Raw genomic sequence first — 19,542 nt, 5'->3', positions numbered from 1 at the left:
ACGCCCTTAAAACGTGCAGTGAGCCAACTGCAGGCATGTTACAGGGGAAATCCCTCGTTGCGATGCCACGCGCTTTCCCTGTGAACTTTGCTTTCCAGCAATCCTAATTCATACTCGAAAGCGTGCTTTTGGTGGTAAGGATCCAGCTGCCGTGCTAGAAGGTGCATCCTCACCCCACAGCCCTCCCGAGGAGCCTCTGCCACAGAGCCAGAGCCTGGCCCGAAGGGGTTACAGCCCGGGGAAACAAAGACGGCCAAAAAGAAGGGAGCTGAGGCCCGGAGAGGTGAAGGGAATCGCCAGCAAACCCTGCAGCAAGGAGCCTGGGGAGCAAGATCCAACTTCGGCGGTTCTGTTTCCTAACACTGTGCCATATTCCCATCGACTGCTCAAATTCACACTTAAATGCCTAACACATGCTGGTGCCAGCTTCTCTAACAAAATATGGTTATTTGGAGGGCCTCGGAAACTGCTGCTGCTTGAGAAGTGGGTAAGGCGTAGCCAAATGAAGAAGAAAATCTAATTGCTGGCTGATAAATCCTGCGTAGCCAGCTCTTGGGATCTTATCAGGGGCCCTGCACTGTTTCCTGGGCTTGGGTTGCTTCTTTTTTTGTGTTTTCTCCCCTAAAGCCTCATTCCAAAAATGCTGTAATTAGGTAAAAATTTGGACTCGGTTAAAAATTTTAGTTTCAGGCCCTGGTAGCTGCTGTGGGCAAAACCTGAAGGTGCGATGCGAGCAGAGGTACAAGCTCAGGAAAAAAATAAAATAAAAAGAGAAGCAAACACAAACCCATCATGTTTACAAATGCCTGCTGAATTTGGCGTGCCAGGGAGCCGGGGGAAGATTTTTAACACGAATCTGGAGGTCGGCAACCATGCTCTGATCTTTTAAAAGCCTGGTTGAACTGAAAACCCCCGCACAACCCCTCTGCGCCCCGGAGATGGGTGGCACGGACCTGGCGGGGGCGAAGCTGTCCCCGAGCAGGAGGGGTGCAGCCACCAGCAGGGCTCTTCCCTGCGGGATTTCAGGCAGGGCTTCGCGGTGCTTTCGGGACCGCTGCGCTAGGCATGATTTGTGCTCTTGGAACGCCCTTGCTGCTTTACTGCAGTAGCCCCAGCAGAGGAGCCTTCAGCCACGAATCGAGCGCCGCTCCTTTCCTCCAGCCCGATTTACAAACCGCAAAAGGCACCTGGCGTTTCCAACTCCTTCCTCCAAAGATCACCCGCCAGGAAAAGCCGAGGTGCTGGCTGCCGCTGGGGGCGAAGCGATGCGGGAGCAGCCTCTCCAGTGACACGGGTTGGGCGAGGAATTCAGGCGCCGCAGCCCCCCCAGATCGGCACCGAAGGGGTTAACAGACATATGCTGTATAATTAGGAGATGCATTAATGATTATGAATAGTAAATGACTTGGTGCAAGGAAAAAAAAAAAAAAAATCTAGGCAAAAGGGACAGGCACCTAGCTCCCATGTTTATTAGGAACTGGATATAACTCGCAAATTCTGCTATTAAGAATCCTGCGTTATTGGTGTAAATACTTCCAAGGGTACATCAAATTGTAATCTTTCATACGACATCCATCAAACCAGGCTGGAGATTTTGACAAACATTAAACACAGTAAGGAGGCAATTATGTATGCATGATTTAATCTGCAACTAATTAATATGCAAATTTATTCATATGTTAGTTACTAAATTAAAAATGCAAAGAAGCCCTTATGGTGATTCTCAAAATTTTGCACAAACAGAACATTTAAAATATAAGAAAAAATGAAGTTTTTTGGAAACCTGCGGCATACTTTAAATCTTTGGAAACCTGTTGCACGGAGACGGTTCAAAAATATTTACTTAAAATAGCGGGGGAAGATAAAAGGTGTGTTAATTTGGTGCTCGAACGTGGTGGCACAAAGGTTACCCAGGAACCTCGGCAAGTCTGCGGAGATGTGCACTAATTATCAAACAAACTGTGTTCCAGACCCAACTCCCACAGCCTGCAAAATAAAATAAAATAAAATAAAATAAAATAATGAAATAAATAAAAATTCAGGCTCGGCACGAGCTGGGCATCGTCCTGGCGTTTTGCTCGGCCGGTGGACGGCTGGGTGCTGGCTACAAATCCACTGGGATTTGGGCTGGGACCACGGCACCTGCACCCCGTGCCTCTGACACAAAAGCCCCCGCTCCTTGTTCACCTTGGGTAGGTTTTCTGTCTCAGAAACGCTCTGGGAAGGCGGCAGATAAAGGGCGCGAGGGAACTAATTGGGTGAAGGCGGGCAGAAAGCGCCTTTAATTCTTTTCCAGATGCATCTTCAAAGCAAAACAGGGAGGCAACCAAGACGCAGGCGTTTCAAAGAGCTCCTACAAGAGCCCTGCGACAGCCAGGGGTTGGAAAACCCTCGGTTAGGGGCATTATCGGAACCCTAATGGCTCCGAGACGACAAGAGGTGAGGGTCACACACACAGGATGGCCCCGAAGTGCTTCCAGGAGCCCTCCTGGGCCACTGCACTCGCCCTGTGGCTTCTGTGAGCCCTGCTCGAAAGCCAGAGGTCGGCAGTGCCCGGAGGGGCTCCTGCCCGGCCCCTGAACCCCCCTGCCTCCTGCCCCGGCCCCGTGAGCTCTCCCTCCCTACTGAAAGGCTTCAGCAGTGCCAGAGACCACCCTGCCCAATTTCAGGGGAAAACCACGAGGCTGGAAGGGGAAACTGCAGCAAAAACGCTCGGAAAATGCAACCAGACTCGGCTGCACGTGGTTAAATCGACTGCGTCGCTCCTCGCTAGGTGCCTCCCGATTTTTGTTTAGGCCAGAACCGAATGTAAGGCTTTTAAAAGCTTAAACGTACACATTTATGCATTCATTACACAGTGTTAAATCTAATTTGTTCTTTTTACTGTCACAGGAAGCACATGTTTAAAGCAATCTGTTTCCTCATATGAATGCTTTCCTGTCTGTTTGAAAAAAATTGCAACACACTTTACCCCAAGTAACCAAGAGGTGATCATAAATATCCCTAAATAGCATTAAACAGATATGAAAGACATTAACACTTCCAGAATGCCAAAGTAGTATTAAAAAAAATTCTAACAGATGCTCCTAGGTCAAAAAGTGAAATGTGTGTTTCCTGAAAAAACACTCTCATCAGAATCATAAATGAACTGTGAGCGGAGAAATGAGGTGTTGCAGAGCAAACGAGAGGATCCTTTTGGTTAAGGACTCCGGCGCACGGGTGCCAAAGTGTGGTTGCAATAAAAGAGCCCGAGTGAGATGGGAGCGAGCTGCGAACCCGCACCCTCTGCGCTCCACCAGGTGGCAACGGCGCGGGCCGGGGCCCGGGCAGGAGCGCGGTGGCGGCGGCCGGGGAGCGGTGGCGGTGTGGCTGGCCTCCCACCAAAGCCCTTGGGCTTCTCCTCGTCGCTTTGCGGCCTGGCCTTTGGCAGGGAGAAGGTGCTCTGGTCTGGAAACAGGCTTAAATCGTGGGTAATAGGCAAATCCTGCCGAAAATTGCAACTTTACTGACGGCCTGCTCGCTGCGGAGCTGATGGGCGCCGCTCAGCTGCTTCAATGCGTGAGCACCACGCACCTCAGGGGCCTTTGCGGGCACCTGAAATGTGCAAGTCGCCTGGGTTTGCCAGAAAAAAATGCAAAAATGGGTACCTTTGACTATTTACAGCACGGGGAGGATGGCCTTGCATGGATGCTGCCTCTGAGATACATCCCACCATGTGCCCAGCATGAGGTGTCTGGGTCCTGTGTCCTGTCCATGTCCCGTATGTGTCCTATCTGTGTCCCATCCGTGTTTGGGTGGGCTCAGGGATCTCGAAAAAAGCCCGTTTTGGGGCACTGCCAGTTTTGTCTGGCTGCTGTGACACCCGTCCTGCTCCTGCTGGAGGCCCGAGGGTGAGAAAGCCGAAGGCAGCGGCGGGCACGGCCCCGCGCCCCGGCGTCCCCTTGGCCGTGTCCCCTCGGCTCGGGTGCCGACATCGAGCGCGTGTTTGGCCTGTCGAAACGCGCTGAAGGCCATTCAAAATAAAATAACAATAAAAAAACAACCAGCCATTGTAGGCCGCCTAGGTTTTGTGCCAAGAAACTGTCAGGGGAGCTTTGCTATGCATTTAACAACGTTAATAGTTATTGGAGCTCTCCATGCCATTTTTTTTTTTTCTGTTTTCGCTTATGCTGATTTTTTTTTTATTTTTTTTTGCACGTTTACCGCTTCGGCGTAAAGGCAAAAAAATTACTCCGGAGCAAAAAAATAAATGTTCCTTTGATAAAATACACAGACTGGGTTAACGAATGCCTGCGAGTCAAAGTGCAAACGTCTCAATCCTGGCAGATTATCTCCAACTTCCCGAGATAACTCCGGCACCGCTGTGCTCTCCCCTCTGCACGCCGCATCACCCCGACCCAATCACTTCTAAAATGGAAGAAAAACTTAAAGCAGATCAAATAAATAACCCCCCCAGCCCAGGAAGCCGCCCTTCCCTAAAACCGATTTGGAAAGGCTTGATACAAGATAGGGTTGAAATGTTTTTTGCTTCGATGCTGGACTGTGCTAATCAGAGATCTGAAGCCACTGCAGTGCTTGTAATGAACACCAGCTAGAGATAATATTTAAAGAAAAGCTACAAAATCAAATCGCTGCAGCGAGCGATTTTAGTTTTTATTTTTTATCTCTGAATGCCTTTTTCCAACAATTAGCCTTGAATTCAAACAGGAAAAAAAAAAAATAAGCGCTGAGTTTTGCACTTGTGAAACTCGGCTTAATTTCCAAATGAAAAAAAAAAAGGAAGAAATATAAATTGCATGGATGTATAAAGGAGGAAAATAGAAGGCCGGGCAATTTTAATTGTGAAATTAAAAATGTGTGTGTGGTTCAGAGGGGGGGGAGAAAGGTGTTAGGCTCCAGCACACGCAGTGGGTTTCCTCCCCAGCACGGAGCCCAGTGTCCCACCAGCGGACCCCGCTCAGGCGACCCTACAAACCCCGCTGCAGGCACTGCGAGGGATAAATGGTGCTCCACAGGAGCAGCGATTTGCCAAGAGCTGCCATAAAAACAGTGCTCTCTGCTCTGTTTTGCCCTTTCTGGAGGCACACGGAGATCATCTGGATGCGTTGGCCAAAGCGTGATGTCCATGAGGGAAAATCGCCTCCTGCACTACCTCCAGTACTCTGAAGAGGGAGTCTATGCTCAAGCTAAACCCAAAACCCCACTAATCCCACACCTCTGTCACCAGCTGGCCACAGCTATTCAGTATGGGATTTTTTATTTTTTTTATATATATATATTTTTTGAGTCCAGGATAGTTAAGTGTGTGAAGCCTGCACTAAAAGTTTTGCCTTTAAATATACCGCAATGCCGAGGCCTCAGAAAAATACCCCAATCACACCATTCTCCCTGGATCCTTTCTCATGTTTAAAATATCCTGTCCGATTTACCCGAAACCAAAAACTAAGCATTTTTAATCTGCATTTCACTGCGTTTTCATCCATTTGAAAACACCACCACAGCGTTCGGCCTGCAAGATGTCGCCGCAGTCCTGTGGGGTCAGCGAGCACTTTCAGGTGCGATTTGCGAGAGGAGCTCTTTTAACCCATCCCCTGACTGCTCGAGAGTAATTTAAGTAATTTTCTGGGTTTGTAGCTGAATTACACAGAAATATTTCCACAAAAGTGCCCGGTTTGGCTCCTGTTACCTCCTCAGGCCGCCTCCTGCCCCTCTCGGCTCCTGTTACCTCCTCAGGCCCCTCTCCCCGAGCTGTCAGCCTGCTCCCCGTGGGACCCCAAATCTCCACAGATTTCTACTTCAGGAAGGTCAGCTCCATCCCAGGAGGCCTGGCCGCAGCTGGAAGACCTTGAGGTGTCCTCCTGGCAAGCTCTGAGGCACCTGGGGCCGAGGCAGGGCCCCAGAGGTGCTGGCCCATCTCCTGGTACTGCAGGTGGCGGCCGGAGGCACGGGGACAGTCGGGGACACCGTGGTTGTTTTGGACAAGTCCCCATCAAGTCGAAGGGAAATTCCTAAGGTTGTGTTTTATTTGCTTGAGGTAGGAAGTCTGCGAAAAGCCTGCACAAACAGCACAAAGGGTGCTTCCTCGCCTCCCAGCTACTCCAAGGCTCCCAGAAGAAAGCCGTGGAAGAGCTCCAGGTGGCATCCCCGTAGTGTTTCTCTTTCCTTGCTTTTTGGAACAAAGCAGGTGTTTCCTTAGGACGTACGACTGAGTCATACACTTCCTTATCTGTCTGGGCAGCAAGGTCAAAGCCCATACGGTCCTAAACACACCCCAGCAAGTGCAACGAGATGGCTCCTGCCCAGGGGGACACCTCGAGTTAAGATGGAAGAGGGAGGCTGCTGCCACCACAAGTGAGGCTGGGGAGATTTTACCTGCTGGTTCTTCAACAAAAGCAGGTTTCTGGTTCCTCTTTTCTCCTTTAACACAACTGGGATGACGTTCAGCTTCTCCCAGCCTTTATTCTGGCTGTAGTGTCCACACCACAAGGCTCCCCCCATCACGAGGATGCCAGCCCAGCTCAGCCATAACTCCCTGCCCTTTCCTTTTTGAACCCTTTGCATTTTGCTCCAGGGGCTTCACTTCAGGCTGCAGCTCCCAGGCCTGCTGTAGGGATCGAACAGAGCCCCCGGTGTGCTTGTAAGGGAAAAGAGTGTCCAAGGAGAAGGGAAATAGGAAGTATAAGGACTGTGTCTGACTGCACTCCTTGCCAGAGGACAACTGGGCCAAAGGAAATAAGGCTGGCGATGGAGGAAACAACAAGCTTTAACCCCTGGGAAGCCTGGCCCCAAAGCAGAGCACCTCAGGCCGCAGAAAGCTTCACTGCCTGCCTGCCTGCCCCCTGCAGGGCTCGAGGGCTCTGTCAGAGCTGCTCCAGCCCCGCGGCCCCGTTGTGCGGCAGAAGGCAGCCACGCGCCACCCCACAGCCATCCTGCCTGCGATTCGATGCTCCAGCTCTGAGCAAAGCCACCAAGCTCTCACACCATGCCCGCAGCTGACTGCCATCCCAGCACCAGGAGCTCCCCGTGAAGGCTGAATTTCGGCGTTATCTTTATCTATGAGTTATCTCTGCCGGAGCTCTCCAGCCTGCGACCTGCCTCCTGCAGCCGGGATGCCTGTGAGAGGTGCAGGGGCAGCCAAAGCGGGTGAAGGCGTCAGGTTAATGGTTAAAACAGCAGCAAAACCTTTGAATGAAGTTTAAGGGGTGAAGAAAATCGTACAGGAGAGATGTCTGATTGCACAACGGCGATGGCAGCAGCTGCTGCTTGCACAGAGCATTTTACCAAATGGCTGCACAGCTCTTCATGAAGTAGCTGCTGAGGTTGCTCTGTCAAGTCAGTGTCTCACCTTCAGGGGGCTCAGCCCCAAATGCCCCAAGCTCGCCACCCTCTTTGGGTCCCGATTTGGGGAAATGGAAGGGGCGGCGCGGGGACAGCCACCTGCACCCACCCCACGTGGCCGACGGCATCGGCTTCGTGACACCCGCCCCTCGGTAGTTTCTACATGCTGATTAGCTCCCTAGTTTAATTTACTTTGTTTGCAAAACTCATAGCCATTTCTTATCATAAAGGGGAGCTGATACCACGTATTTATTACCATTTATCATTGAAATTTTTATAAGACTACTTATGAATTAATCAACAATAACTGCTCTCTCCAACGCTGCTGCATTAATCTCCATATCCACCGCATAAATCACACCGAGCACAAGTTAATATACATATTTTAAGAGAAATACGGCAATATTTCCACCCTATCAACTAAGTGTATTATCAGCCAGTTAGGCAATTTATAAATGCCTATACTTTATCCAGCATCATAAATCCTGGCGGTTCGGCGTGCCACGAGCTATCGGCAGAATGAACCTGACCTTTTATCGGATGCTCCTGCTGTTGGGGACACCTGGGTGTGCGGTGTTTCAGGGGGAATGGATGATCCATGATATACCAGAGACGACCAGACTCAAACACGTATCTGTATGGTCACGCAGGCAAAGCTGTATTTCATTCAGAGCCAAACCATTCTCGTATTCACATTATTGGACTCGTTGTAGATTCATTTCCTTATTCTTAGAAGGCACAGCTACGGGCGATTAAAATATCGGGGCGTCCCTTCCTGCGTTTTATTTTCTCATAAATTGTGCATCTCCTTAAAAGCACTTCAAGTTTTTAGCGTGTATTCGACTTGGGGATAATTGACTGAAAAATAGCAATACTGTTAAAATAGTTAAGGAGTACCGAGCTGTGGAAGTGGTTCCGTTCTGCACAACAGCAGCATTCAGGCAAAATTAAAGGAAGCGCGCGTTTGAGACTAATCTGTGACAAACACAAATCGCGTCTCATTCTTTGGAAGCAAGAAGCAATCCGTAAAAAAAAACTTTTGCGGCGGTTTTACATCCCCGAATGCTGACGTTTCCAACATCAGCGTCATCTCTCTTGCTCAAAACAAGAGCAGACAGCGGGTACCATCCGACTGAGTGTATATTTTATAACTCAGGAGCGGAAATATTCAGGTAAACGTCCTGAGATGGTCACCTCGCTGCTGAGAAATATTGTACAGCATAAAATAAACATGGGTGTTTGTCCCCGAGGATGCCTGAAGGAAAAAGCAGCGGTCTGGCAGGCGGTGACGGAGCGAGCACAAAGCAAGCCAGGGCACTGCATCTTTAAGTGCTCACAAAGCTCCCCTGCACCGCCGGGGCTCGGATCCTCAGCGCCACGGGCTGGCCTCGAGCCGGGGAGAGCCGCGAGGGCCAGAGCATGTGAGGCTGGCAGGGCAAGCGGGGCGAGCTAAAGTTTCGTCTCAATGAAATCCACCCCTGACTTCAGGCGTAACGGTGCCCGTAAAAGCCTTCGGGGAGGTGGGGGGGGGGGGATATGAGCTGTTGCTGTAAAGGGCTCCAATAAAAACCCAAACCAAAAAAACACACCGGGAAAGAGGTTTAAAATACGCACGTGGGAACTTGGTTTGAATTAAAACAAGCTAGTATCATGACTTCGCTGGAACCTTTCGTTCGAGAATTTCCCTATTTCAGCAACTATAAATAGATTTACGCTTGTATTGTTCCCTACGATAAAGCTTACAATGATCAATTATTAAATTGCAATTAAATTAGGATCTTCCTATGTGTTTTTCTCTTTTAAATTGCAATTTTTTTTTTATTATTTATAAAGTGACCGGTCCTGAAACTACTGCTTAGCCCATTCACTGCACTAACTGAGGCTTTCAAAGTAGGCTGGTTTGCAAACTGCAAATTTAGTTGGATTTACGGCAAAAACAGAAAACCCATCTGAGATTAATATGTCAATTTGTTATATATGCTGCAGGATTGATTGCCACTCGGCTCCTCCTAATAACCAGATTTACAGATAAAGCAACCACAGTTATCAAGTATGAAAAGGACGCTCTCCCCTCATTAGTGCTTTCTTCTCTGTTTGCAGATACTGATAGGAAAATACGCATTATGCATTTTTAAAGCCATGGGGGAGAAGAAAAATAGACTAAAAATACTAGAATGAAACGTAATGGTAACTAGAATGAAATTCAAAGCACTACTCGATGTTTCATTTACTGCAATGTCCTATCGTTTCTTTTAAAATCACTATTTTTTATGTATTAATGGTTTTTAAAGTAAACGCTCTCAAAAGATGCGGTTGACTGTAGTACGGCTTTTTCAGCAAAGAAACAAACAAACCACAAAGGTTTTACACCGCCACGGAAAGCTGCAAAGTGGTCGGAGAGTTGTGGGGGTCGGGAGACAAAGGGCTTCACCCAGCCACACAGAAACACCCGGTCCCAGCCGCGCGGCGCCAGGGTTTCGAGACAAATGCTGCAAAATCAGCGCAGTTTATATGGACGGCGTCCACGGTCCTCCTCACAAAGAGGTAGCAGCGAGATGCTTGCAGATACCTGGGCAAGCCCTGGGTAATTAGCAGCTCTCTCATTATGCCCTGAGCATCCCCCAGCGCCCCGGCAGCAGCTGGCTCCCGCTGGCGGCCACCTGGTGCCAGCCCAGCAGCGCCCGCTGCAGGTACGGCCGCCCGCTGCCCTGGCGCGGGAGGGAAACCTCGGGGTGGGCTGAGAGCAGGGCCAGCTCGCGGGGACCCTCCCCGTGCACCTCGCTCCACGAACCCATAAATCAGCCTCGCAGCGACAGCGCCGCCGGCCGGCACGTGAAGCTCGCGCCCAGCCCACCAGGCGCGCGGCGGCTCGGCGCTTCCGCCTCTCAAAGTCCAACGTGACCCACGCACGCTCGTCCCCAACGTGTCACTGAGGCCGGACGAGGCCATGCAACGAGGCTCCGCGCCTCTCCTCACCTTGCCCACAACCTGTGCCACGCGCTACGAGTGCCCGTGCCTGCCTTCCCCCCAGCAAAGCGACGGCGCGGCGGGCGGGCGCGCGCGGTACTTACTGAGGACGGCAAACCTGGAGGAACTTTCCGAACTTTCTTTGTTTGTACTTCTGCAAAAAAAAAAAAATAAAAAAGATAAAACGGTGTCTTCGTCAAGACGGGCTTTTTTTTTTTTCTTTCTTTTTTTTCTTTTTTAATTTTGCCAGCGAGGTTTTCTAACGAGCGAGCCGGCTAATCACCCTGCCCGCCGCTCCCTCCCCACTCCCAGCGGCGTGGGCACGGCGGAGGGGTGCCAGCCTCCTGCCTACCCCTCATATTTCCACCTCCAGCCCCGGGGCCTTTGTTTTCGCCCGGCGCGGGTCTGCTTTGAGCAAGCGACTTTCGAAGGCTCCTCGCGTGCCCCACAAAGAGAAGCGGCGGCGGCTGCGCTGCGCTCACCTCCCCGCGCCCTCGCACAGGGCCCGAAGCGCTCCCGCTGCGTGGAAACGGGGCAAAAAGCGCCGAGCACGAAGTCACTCACCCATGGAGGTGCTGTGCAGAGGCCTCCGGCGGGGGTTATTGCTGGAGTACTGGTAGTACTGGGAGCCCGGCTTGCTGGGGGAGAGCGCCCCGGGGTTGCCGATGTCCATCTCCCCTCCCAGGAGACTTTGCTAAAAGACGAAAAAACACACACGTGTGCGCGCGTGCATGTGCAAGCTGCCTTCCCCCCATCATTAGCTGTTTCTCACCCCTAAAAATAACATAGCAAAGCAGCCTTCCCAAGCACCCGGAACCCTGAAAGCAGGACCTGCCAACATTTTAAAGGCGACAGCGCAAAAATTTCCAGCTTCGCATCTTTCCTTTCCCCCCGGAAAAGCGCAAAGGAATGAATTTCAGATCCGATTCTTTACGTTTAAAGGAGACTTAGTGCCGACTTAGTCGAGCGCAATCAGTGTTTGAAAAACTTTGGGAGCTCGGTGCAGCGACGTGTTTGGGAGCCATTTAGTCTCCTGGCTGCACGCGAGACAGTGAGGCGCGCGGATTTAGCCATCATAAAACTGAAGGGAAGGGGGAAAAAAAAAAAAAAAAAATCTTGCTGTTGACAGTGCGGTTGGTTCGGAGCGCATGAAGCAGCCTCATTGTCCCCACGGAAGGCGAAGCTCCTAAACGGATCGTGGTGTGCAAGACGAAAACCTACACGGCAGGCTGTGCATCAAGCGGGAGCGGTGCGCTAATAAGATTTTTTTGCGATGCCATCAGAAAAAAAAAAACACAAAAAAAATACAACAAACCAACAAAAAGCACCTCCGAAAATCCCAAACAATTAAGGCTATTGTACGGCAGCCGCAGTAGCAGCAGCAGCGGACTTTCACTAGATCCATTTTCTGCCTCTCCCATTAACTAACGAGAAGCATCCCGGCACGCACGGCATTTCCCCGGCTACGAACGGAGCCCGGCTGCCCTGCGAGAGCGGCAAACGTTATCTGACCGCCGCCGCCAGAGAAATTACACATCTCCAAGAGGCTCCGGCAGAAGAACAATTTCCTGAGTAATGTTCTATTTGCTATAAACTACACGGAAACTTACCCATAATATATAAATCCCCTGATTATACTCTGCATTGAGCACATTGTTCTTTTAATTATTCTGATACGCAATAAAACAGGTGTAGATCCCACCATTTATATTAAGAACAAATTTACCATTTAATAAAGAAATTTTAAAATTAAGCACCAAAAATCTAACTTTATCGTTACTTGTAATCAACTTTTACTGACTGAACTAATTACTGTACTTGATAAAGTACAGAATGTGTTTTCCCTAATCTAAATTCTAATCACCATGTCACTCACAACAGACTTAGTAATGCTTCACTAACACACTATTCACATGCAAAATACTCTAAATAGGCCAATTATGACTCTGCCCCTGTTCCCTGGTTAACCCGCTGAGAACTGAAAAATTTCACAAGGCAGTCACCAACTAAAACAAAGGCTCCTTGTTTTAAATTAAGACAGTCTTTTTGATTCCTAAATAGCTCAACAAAGTGGCATGTCTTCTGCTGAAAGCAGTTGGTCAAATATGAGCCATGAGCTGGAAAATCAGAAATTAAAACATCCTTCTGCCTTTCCTACACGTCTAAAAACATTCGGAGAGAACTTTTGCTGCACGAAAACTATATTACTCTTTTTTTTTTTTTCTTTTTTTTTCTTTTTTTTTCTTTTTTTCTTTTTTTTTTTTCTGGAGCAGCTACAGGAAAATCGCCGCCGACGTATGGGCAAGCGACGCCCGACGGACGCGGCCCCGACCCCCTTCTTGGCGTGCAGTCCAGCCTTTGGCTTCGCAGACCCCTCAAAGACCTCAAAAAAATGCAGGCACGCCAGGCAGAAGCGTACTTTGGGCTAATATCTTGACGCTCAGCTCGTGCCTAATATACACCTGCAATGCCTACGCTCCTCGGAATAAACAGCACCTGCACCGGCACAAAAATGGTTGCGAGCCTATTGCATAATGGCAAAGAAATATATGCAAAAACTCTTTGGGGAAAAAAAAAATATATAAATTAAAAAAAAAAAGGTTATCAATTCATTGTGAATATCCTCTGCAAATACACGGGATTTTATTGAATGTCTCGGAGCATTTCAGAATGAAACAGTGCTAACCACAAAAATCCGATGCAGTCATATATTTTTATCACGTATACGTTTTAACATAAAGACAGACCTGCTAAATCTGTGCATGGTTTATCCATATGTCGGGGAGTCTGAAAGACTTACAGCCATCAGCTGTATAAATTCCTATACCCAGCCTACTAGATTTAATTTGATTTAAAAAAAAAAAAAAAAGTCTCTAAGACAGCGTTTGCAAACTATTGGAGCTTAAACAAGATTCACTTCGGGAGCAGAAAACACACACATACCCTATGTTGTTTTTGTTTTTTCATCCAAACATTTCTCTCTAGAAAAAAAAGATGCAGAGGTTTCTACGGGGAAAAAACAAACAAACAAAAAATAAAAGATCCCAAATTTGCGTTATTAGATGAGGAGTAAACAGATGCCCCGGTCCGACGGGCTGCCCGCCTTTTGTTTGCTCCGTGATCGAATGCTTCTCGTTGCCACTAGTTGCACTTCACAATGACTATTCCTTCCTCTTGACCTAGCAGGTAGGTGCTGAAATGCGGGCGATGGATGGGCTGGATGGGCTCAAGGACCTGCGGCTGGAGCTGGCACCCGCCGGGGTGCCCTCGGGGCTCCCCACGGCCAGGCTGGGCGCACGCAAGTGCCTGTGCGGAGCCCACTCCTGGCTGATGCTATGTGTCCGCCTCCCAACAATTTTGGCACAGGAGCTCGGCTACAAGAAGCTCTTGCTGCCACAAAGACTGGGTTTTCTCAAACATATCTCCCAAATTTTCCATCCTGAGTGTCGTGTGCTGATTTCTTCATTCGGTCCCAAAAAGAGCCCGAACCCCCAAATAGCCCCAACCACCCAAGCGCCCTCCTTTGTCTGGCACAGGCTACAAAAAGAGGAGGGTTTGTGCGCTTAAGGGGACCTTGCGAGCACTCCAGGGAGGAAAAGTCGGCTAAAAAACGTATCTGTACTTATTCCAAGATGCTCCTAGAAGGAACAATGGGCATTTATTACTGCTCAGCCTCCGTGTCACACTGCTAATGGCCTGCAACAAAGAGAAAGATGAAACGTTTGCAAGCCACGGGGCCATAGATCACCCAGCTTTTGGAGCTTGCGTTTGCTCCCAATTGGGTCTCAGGCGCGGCGTGAATGATTGGGCATCAAAGTTGGTATTTACCACTAAGAAAAGATGAGCTTAACCCCAAAATGTTACGTCGGTCAAGCTTCCTTGCAGACTTTTTACAGAGGGGCTCGCCACGTGGATGTGCTCGACGTAGCGGCGCGTCTTTGGGTGCAACCGGCGAGCCACCGAACACTCCGAACCCTCGAGCTCTACAAATCCTGCCGGCGGATGCTCGCGGACCTGTACACTTGGCAGCCTGTTTGTTTTCTCATAAACAAAGCGAATAACGCGTGGGATTTGCCAGTCGGATGGTAGGTTGAAGCGAAACCCAACCCCAGAAGAAAAGAAACGCAACAGAGCAAGATGGCGCGGAGGCACGCGGCTGTGTTTTTCATCAGTTGCAATGTTTTTGCCTTTTGCTCCACGCAATCCTGTCTTCTTTCTGGTAATCTGTAAAATAAGTCACTAACCAGTGAGTCCTGCCTCCCAGATTTGAATAACTAGACAAAGACTGAAAGCTGGATGGGGAGGAAATGCGCGCCTGCTCCGGCAAAGGAAGATCCATATGGATGCGATATTACCCCTCCTGGAGAAACACAAACGTTGCTCCATTACCAACCTGGAGTTTTGCTCCTCCAACCAAAATCACCCGGATGCCAAGAAGCGTTTCGCTTCAATTCCTGCTTCAGACCCGTGTAGGTAGGAAACAGATTTCTAAAAATTGTTTTCTATCCCCTTTACTGTAGAAGCAGGTGAGGGTAGGGTACGGCAGAGCGCTGCCGCTCGCTAACAGCACATCAGTTCAGATTAAAGGTAAAGATCCTTGAAGCCCCTAATCCAAAATCCTCTGATAAAATGATAAAACTGAGCAGGAAAAAAATATTTCAGAAAGGGCCTTTTTTATTATTTTTTTTTTTTGCTGACAACCTGGATAGATTTTTGTATTTTATTTTTGTTGCCGCATCGTGATCCGGTATCAAACGCGCCATCGCGGGGACGTCGCAGGGAAGAGAAAAACGGGCTTAGAGGAGGAGAGATTAAGCTCCTTTTCTGAACGGCTGCCAAGCGATTGTGCGCGGCGCTCGGGGCCGAGCGTCCCCGCGCACAGCTGCAGCCCCGCTCGCCGCTCCCCAGCCCGGCGGAGGGATGGGGGCCGCGGGACAGATGGTCCCCGCTCCGCACGGGAAAACGCGTCGATCGAAAAGCAAGCCCCTTTCGCAATAAACTTCCCATGGACGACAAGAATTCGGGCACTTCGGCCAAGAAGAAGAGCCCGGCCACTTCCCTGCTGTTCCAGCAGCCCTCGCATCACAAGGCCGTGCACCCTTGAAGACCAAAACCTTTTTGCTTTCCCCGTTCTGCGATCAAATCACATTTTCCTCCAGAAAAAAAGAGCTCAAGCCGAGATGGATGCAGTCACCCTCAGTGCTGGAGCCCCACGGCACAATTTGGGGTGCTCCCACCAAACACCAACCCAAGGGAACGTGGCCCAGGCCATTCCCCCGCCGGCTGCCCGCGCCTCCACCACCTCGCTTGGCCTTCTCCACACCCAGTGCACCCCAAGCAACCTAAATTTGACGAAATCACATTAATTCATGCCGAAACAGAGGAACGGGAGGTCTTTTTTTTTTCTTCTTTTTTTTTTCAACACGCCTTGATTTCGAACTGCAACCGCTCTGTTTGCTTCTTCCTCTCGCAAGCTCGCAGGATGCCGCAGTGCATCTCCTCAGCCAGGTCGCGGCTCCTTCTCCATGCCCTCCCCTCGCTTTATGAATTTTCACTTAAGTCAAGTTAACTAAGTCATGCCGCATAGACATCTGAATCATTCCTTGGTTACTTCCTTCTGTGATTTCAATCCTCTGCTTTTAATCAAATTAGGAAACTAAATTTCCACTTATCATGTGACTATCAGGGCATCTGTTCGTAATCTGTCCAATTCCTACAAATACTCCTTTCTTTGGCTTTTGGAAATTTGGCAGCTCTCTGAAAAATCTTCTGTGTGTCGTTTACGTCCAGTAGTCCTCTCTAATGCCAAGTGTAAATTGCAAAGCATTGATGGCAAACACAGAGCAACAATTTCCTCGGGTTCCACCGAGGATGTTTTCGAGCTCAGGTACTGTTTTCCTTTTTGCTCAACCAAGCGTAATTCTTCAAAGTATTTACAGAAAAATTTGGGCTTGGAGGGAACAAAGGAGCTTCTCGCAGCCAGATTTTATTTCTCACCGAGTTCTGGTTTTCGGGGAAGGCTCACGAGCACGGAGCAGGAGAGATTTTCCTCTGGTTGTTTTCTTTGCTCCATCTTGACGGCAAATAACCTTTTTGGCTCGTTCCTTCTGCCTTCCAGGGCAGCACCTTCAGACGGCTGCGCGCGGTGCTCAGCACTTTGCTTTCGACTCTGACCTTTGCCTCGAAAAAAACGCTTGCAGGTATCATCAACTCATTTTTCATGTTCAACCAGCCCTCGTGCATTAATGTCATCAGGAGCAGTTCTCTACTTTTTTATTATTATTATTTTATTTTTTTCACTCTCTCTTCATCTGCATAATTTAAAATCGCTCTTTAGGCTTAAAGCTTTCTGGAGAAATTTTTCCCAATTTTTTTTTTTTTTTTTAATAGCAGCACAACAGAAGGAACTTCTCAAGTTTGTTCGGTGGTTCCAGCAGCATATTTCCAATTTCTTCTCCGCTCCTTTTCCTCATCTCTTCCAGGTGAGCAGGAGAAAAAAAAAAAAAAAAAAAGATTTGTAACTTTTGAGCTCGTTTTCCCCACATTTACTCTCGTATGTTTGCTTCTTCCCCTGCCTTTATTCACCATTATGCACGATGACTCAGATGATTACACCGCCGCTTGATTATCACGAAAGGTTAGCTACTCGTCTGCATTAACGATCCCGGCTTTCGCATTTGCAGTGAATGATTTCGCCATCAACGGCACAGTTCTCAGGGTTTTTTCTAAAGCTTCAGGAGAATGAAAATATTTCGTTTCCTAGCGGTCGGGGAAACGTGGATAAAAAGCGATTCAACTGAACAAGTGCGAGGCACAAAAAAAATCAAGGGAAGAAGGGACTTCCTCCTAACTAAGGAGTTTTTTAAATGCAGCCTTTGCTCTGTTTGTGATTTTTTTATTTTTTTTTTGCTGTGCAGCTTCTGCTGGAAGTGCTTGGAGTTGGAGATAGCTCCTTTGCCACAGCCCAAACGACGATACCGGCGGGTTCCCAAAACCAGCCTTACAACAGCCACGTTTAAGGGGCTGCCCCGTGCCACCTCTGGGGATGATCCCAAAAGCGCCCAGCGCGTGAGGGTGGCAGGGGAAAACGGGATGAAAGAGGCAAGTGGAGACTTTGGTCCAAGTCCATGGGCAGTGGTTCGTGGTTGGAGAGTCCTCGTGCTGCTGGCTGTGCCCAGAGGGGACGGGATGATGCAGTTGGTGACTCCCCGGTGCTGCAGGTGGCCGAGGTGCCAAGGTTGTCCCCGTGCCACACGGGACCGAAGCCCACATCCTCACCTGCAGATGTGCTCCCCGAGCAGAGAAATGCTTCTGGAAACAGCAGCGTGCCCGAAAGGAGCTGGATGTGGCTGAGAGCATGAAGAACGGGGCCCTGCACAAGCGCCCGTGCCCGAGAAGATCCAGCCCAGAACAATCTGCCACCAAACACTGCGGAAATCCAGAGTGGATCTCCAGAGATCTCCCAGAGACGGATAGGAGACAGGGAGGATTAATGACATGCAGAAGCCAACACTGTGAGGAGAAGGACGTTTTTGCACTGGTTTTTCCCTGAGAAAAAATCCCGAAGGCTCGCTGGCAGGAATTCCTTCGCCGGGCTCTGCTTTTTTTCAGTTCAAGTAAGCACTTCAACATGATTCAGTGAGGGTGTCCTACCGCTGCTCGCTTCAAAATGGCTCTCGCTGGCAACTTATGAGAAACCCTAAAAAAAGCCCCGTTAACCTAACAAGTCAATTATCATCACTCTTCCCCGTGTAAGCGTTCGACTACAAACGGCTTACAACAAAAATCCTGGCTCAGGTTGTCTCAGGCAGGGTAAAATACCCTGACACGCCTCAGTCTTGAAAAGGTGTCTGGTGGCTGAATTCCCATTTTTAATGATATAATTATTGTTTTCCCTTTGAATGGGAGAACACAGAGAAAAAGGCTTACAGAAGTTCAAATGCATGGGAAACGGCCTTTTGCTGAAATTATGCTAGTAATATTTTTAACCAAAGAAAAGTTGCCGTACAGACATCTAAGAGACCGAAGAAACTTCCTGTCCAAAAAAAAAAATAACAAAACCCATGCTAAATACTTCAAGCGCCTCGGAGGATGTGTGTGTGAGTGCGTGGTTTTGTTTTTTATTTTCAGACTTATTACTATTCATCAGCCTGAAAGATAAACAACGCCCTCCCCCTTTTTTTTAGGGCAGAAGCAAGGTTTTGTAGGAAAAAAGAAAAAGCTGTCCGCAGACTAAAAGCTTTTATTTAAAGCTCCTCAAACGATCCTGCATGTCAGACACAGGGCTTGGGACCCGCAGGGGCTTGGGAGGGATGTTTCCATCCCCACGTTCACATCAAGAAGCCTGAGCTTGCTTGGGGTGAGGCGCAGGGAAGTGAAACCTCAAGCACACGTTGGAAAGGAAGCTGGGGGGAAGAAGTGGGCTTGGGACCCAACGGTACATGACAAGCTGGAAATAAATCACATTCGTGGCTTCGCCGTCAGCCCATGCACGCCGCGGGGAGGGCAGGGGTGGCCGGGTCCCCCCAGCCTCCTCTCGGTGCTGTAACATCACTTTTTTGTTTTTCTATATCCATGCAAACACACATAAAGCCAACCAACGGCATGAATGTGGAGCTTAAACTACAGGAACTTTCCTTTTTCCTTGCTTTCAAATTTCCCTCTGCTCCTCAGGGTCTTTTTTCACGTAGCTAAGACATTTGCTGCCCGATGGAAACTGATCCCCCCGCACATGATGTATAACTGTGGCTGAACAAAACGTGAAGGCTTCTTCACTTCAAGTACAGTCTGCAAAGCTCAGGTCACCTTGTGCTGAAGACAGGACCAAAAAAATATAAATAAATTAGAATTGCCCTGCGACAACAACAAAATTGGCAAATTCAGCTGCTCTGAGGAACGGGCAGGAAGAAAAAGCACCTTTTTGTGCTGACACAGGTGAAAGGATAGCAAGCTGGCGTTTGGGTGAGTCAGAGCAGAGCGTGCCACCCGGCCAGCTCTCCATGCTGCCCTGCAGCTAGCTCAGAAAATGCACTTTCAAGTGAAAATGCAGTTTTGCCTACTTAGGTGCCTCCAAGGGGGCATCTGGGGCAGCTAGGGGAGAGCAGACCTGCTCCGTGTCCTGCTTGCTATCACACGGCTGCATTTCCTCCCTCCTTTCTGCGTGGAAGAGGTGCTGAGGATCTTCTGTGTTGTGGAGGCAGCATTTTGGTTGCCTACGCTGCAGAGAGAGGTTTTGCT

At 49.1% G+C, this 19,542-nt stretch overlaps 1 protein-coding gene across 25 annotated transcripts in view; it reads right to left on the bottom strand.

The window, feature by feature from the left end:
* The window catches only part of LOC311426517 (transcription factor 4), a 173,581-nt gene that overhangs the window by 53,456 nt on the left and 100,583 nt on the right, over positions 1-19,542 (bottom strand). For all 25 annotated transcript variants that reach the window (XM_084502915.1, XM_084502914.1, XM_084502913.1 and 22 more), the window contains 2 exons: positions 10,870-10,999; positions 10,410-10,459 (listed from right to left, as the gene is read on the bottom strand). In XM_084502915.1, the coding sequence (XP_084359041.1) occupies positions 10,410-10,459; positions 10,870-10,999 (180 nt within the window). The remainder of the gene's footprint in view (positions 1-10,409; positions 10,460-10,869; positions 11,000-19,542) is intronic.

The sequence above is a fragment of the Aythya ferina genome (genome assembly GCF_964211825.1).
Source record: "Aythya ferina genome assembly, chromosome: W".
Taxonomy (NCBI): Eukaryota; Metazoa; Chordata; class Aves; order Anseriformes; family Anatidae; genus Aythya; species Aythya ferina.
The sequence above is the reverse complement of the archived record's forward strand: the minus strand, read 5'-3'. Positions and strand labels throughout refer to the sequence as shown.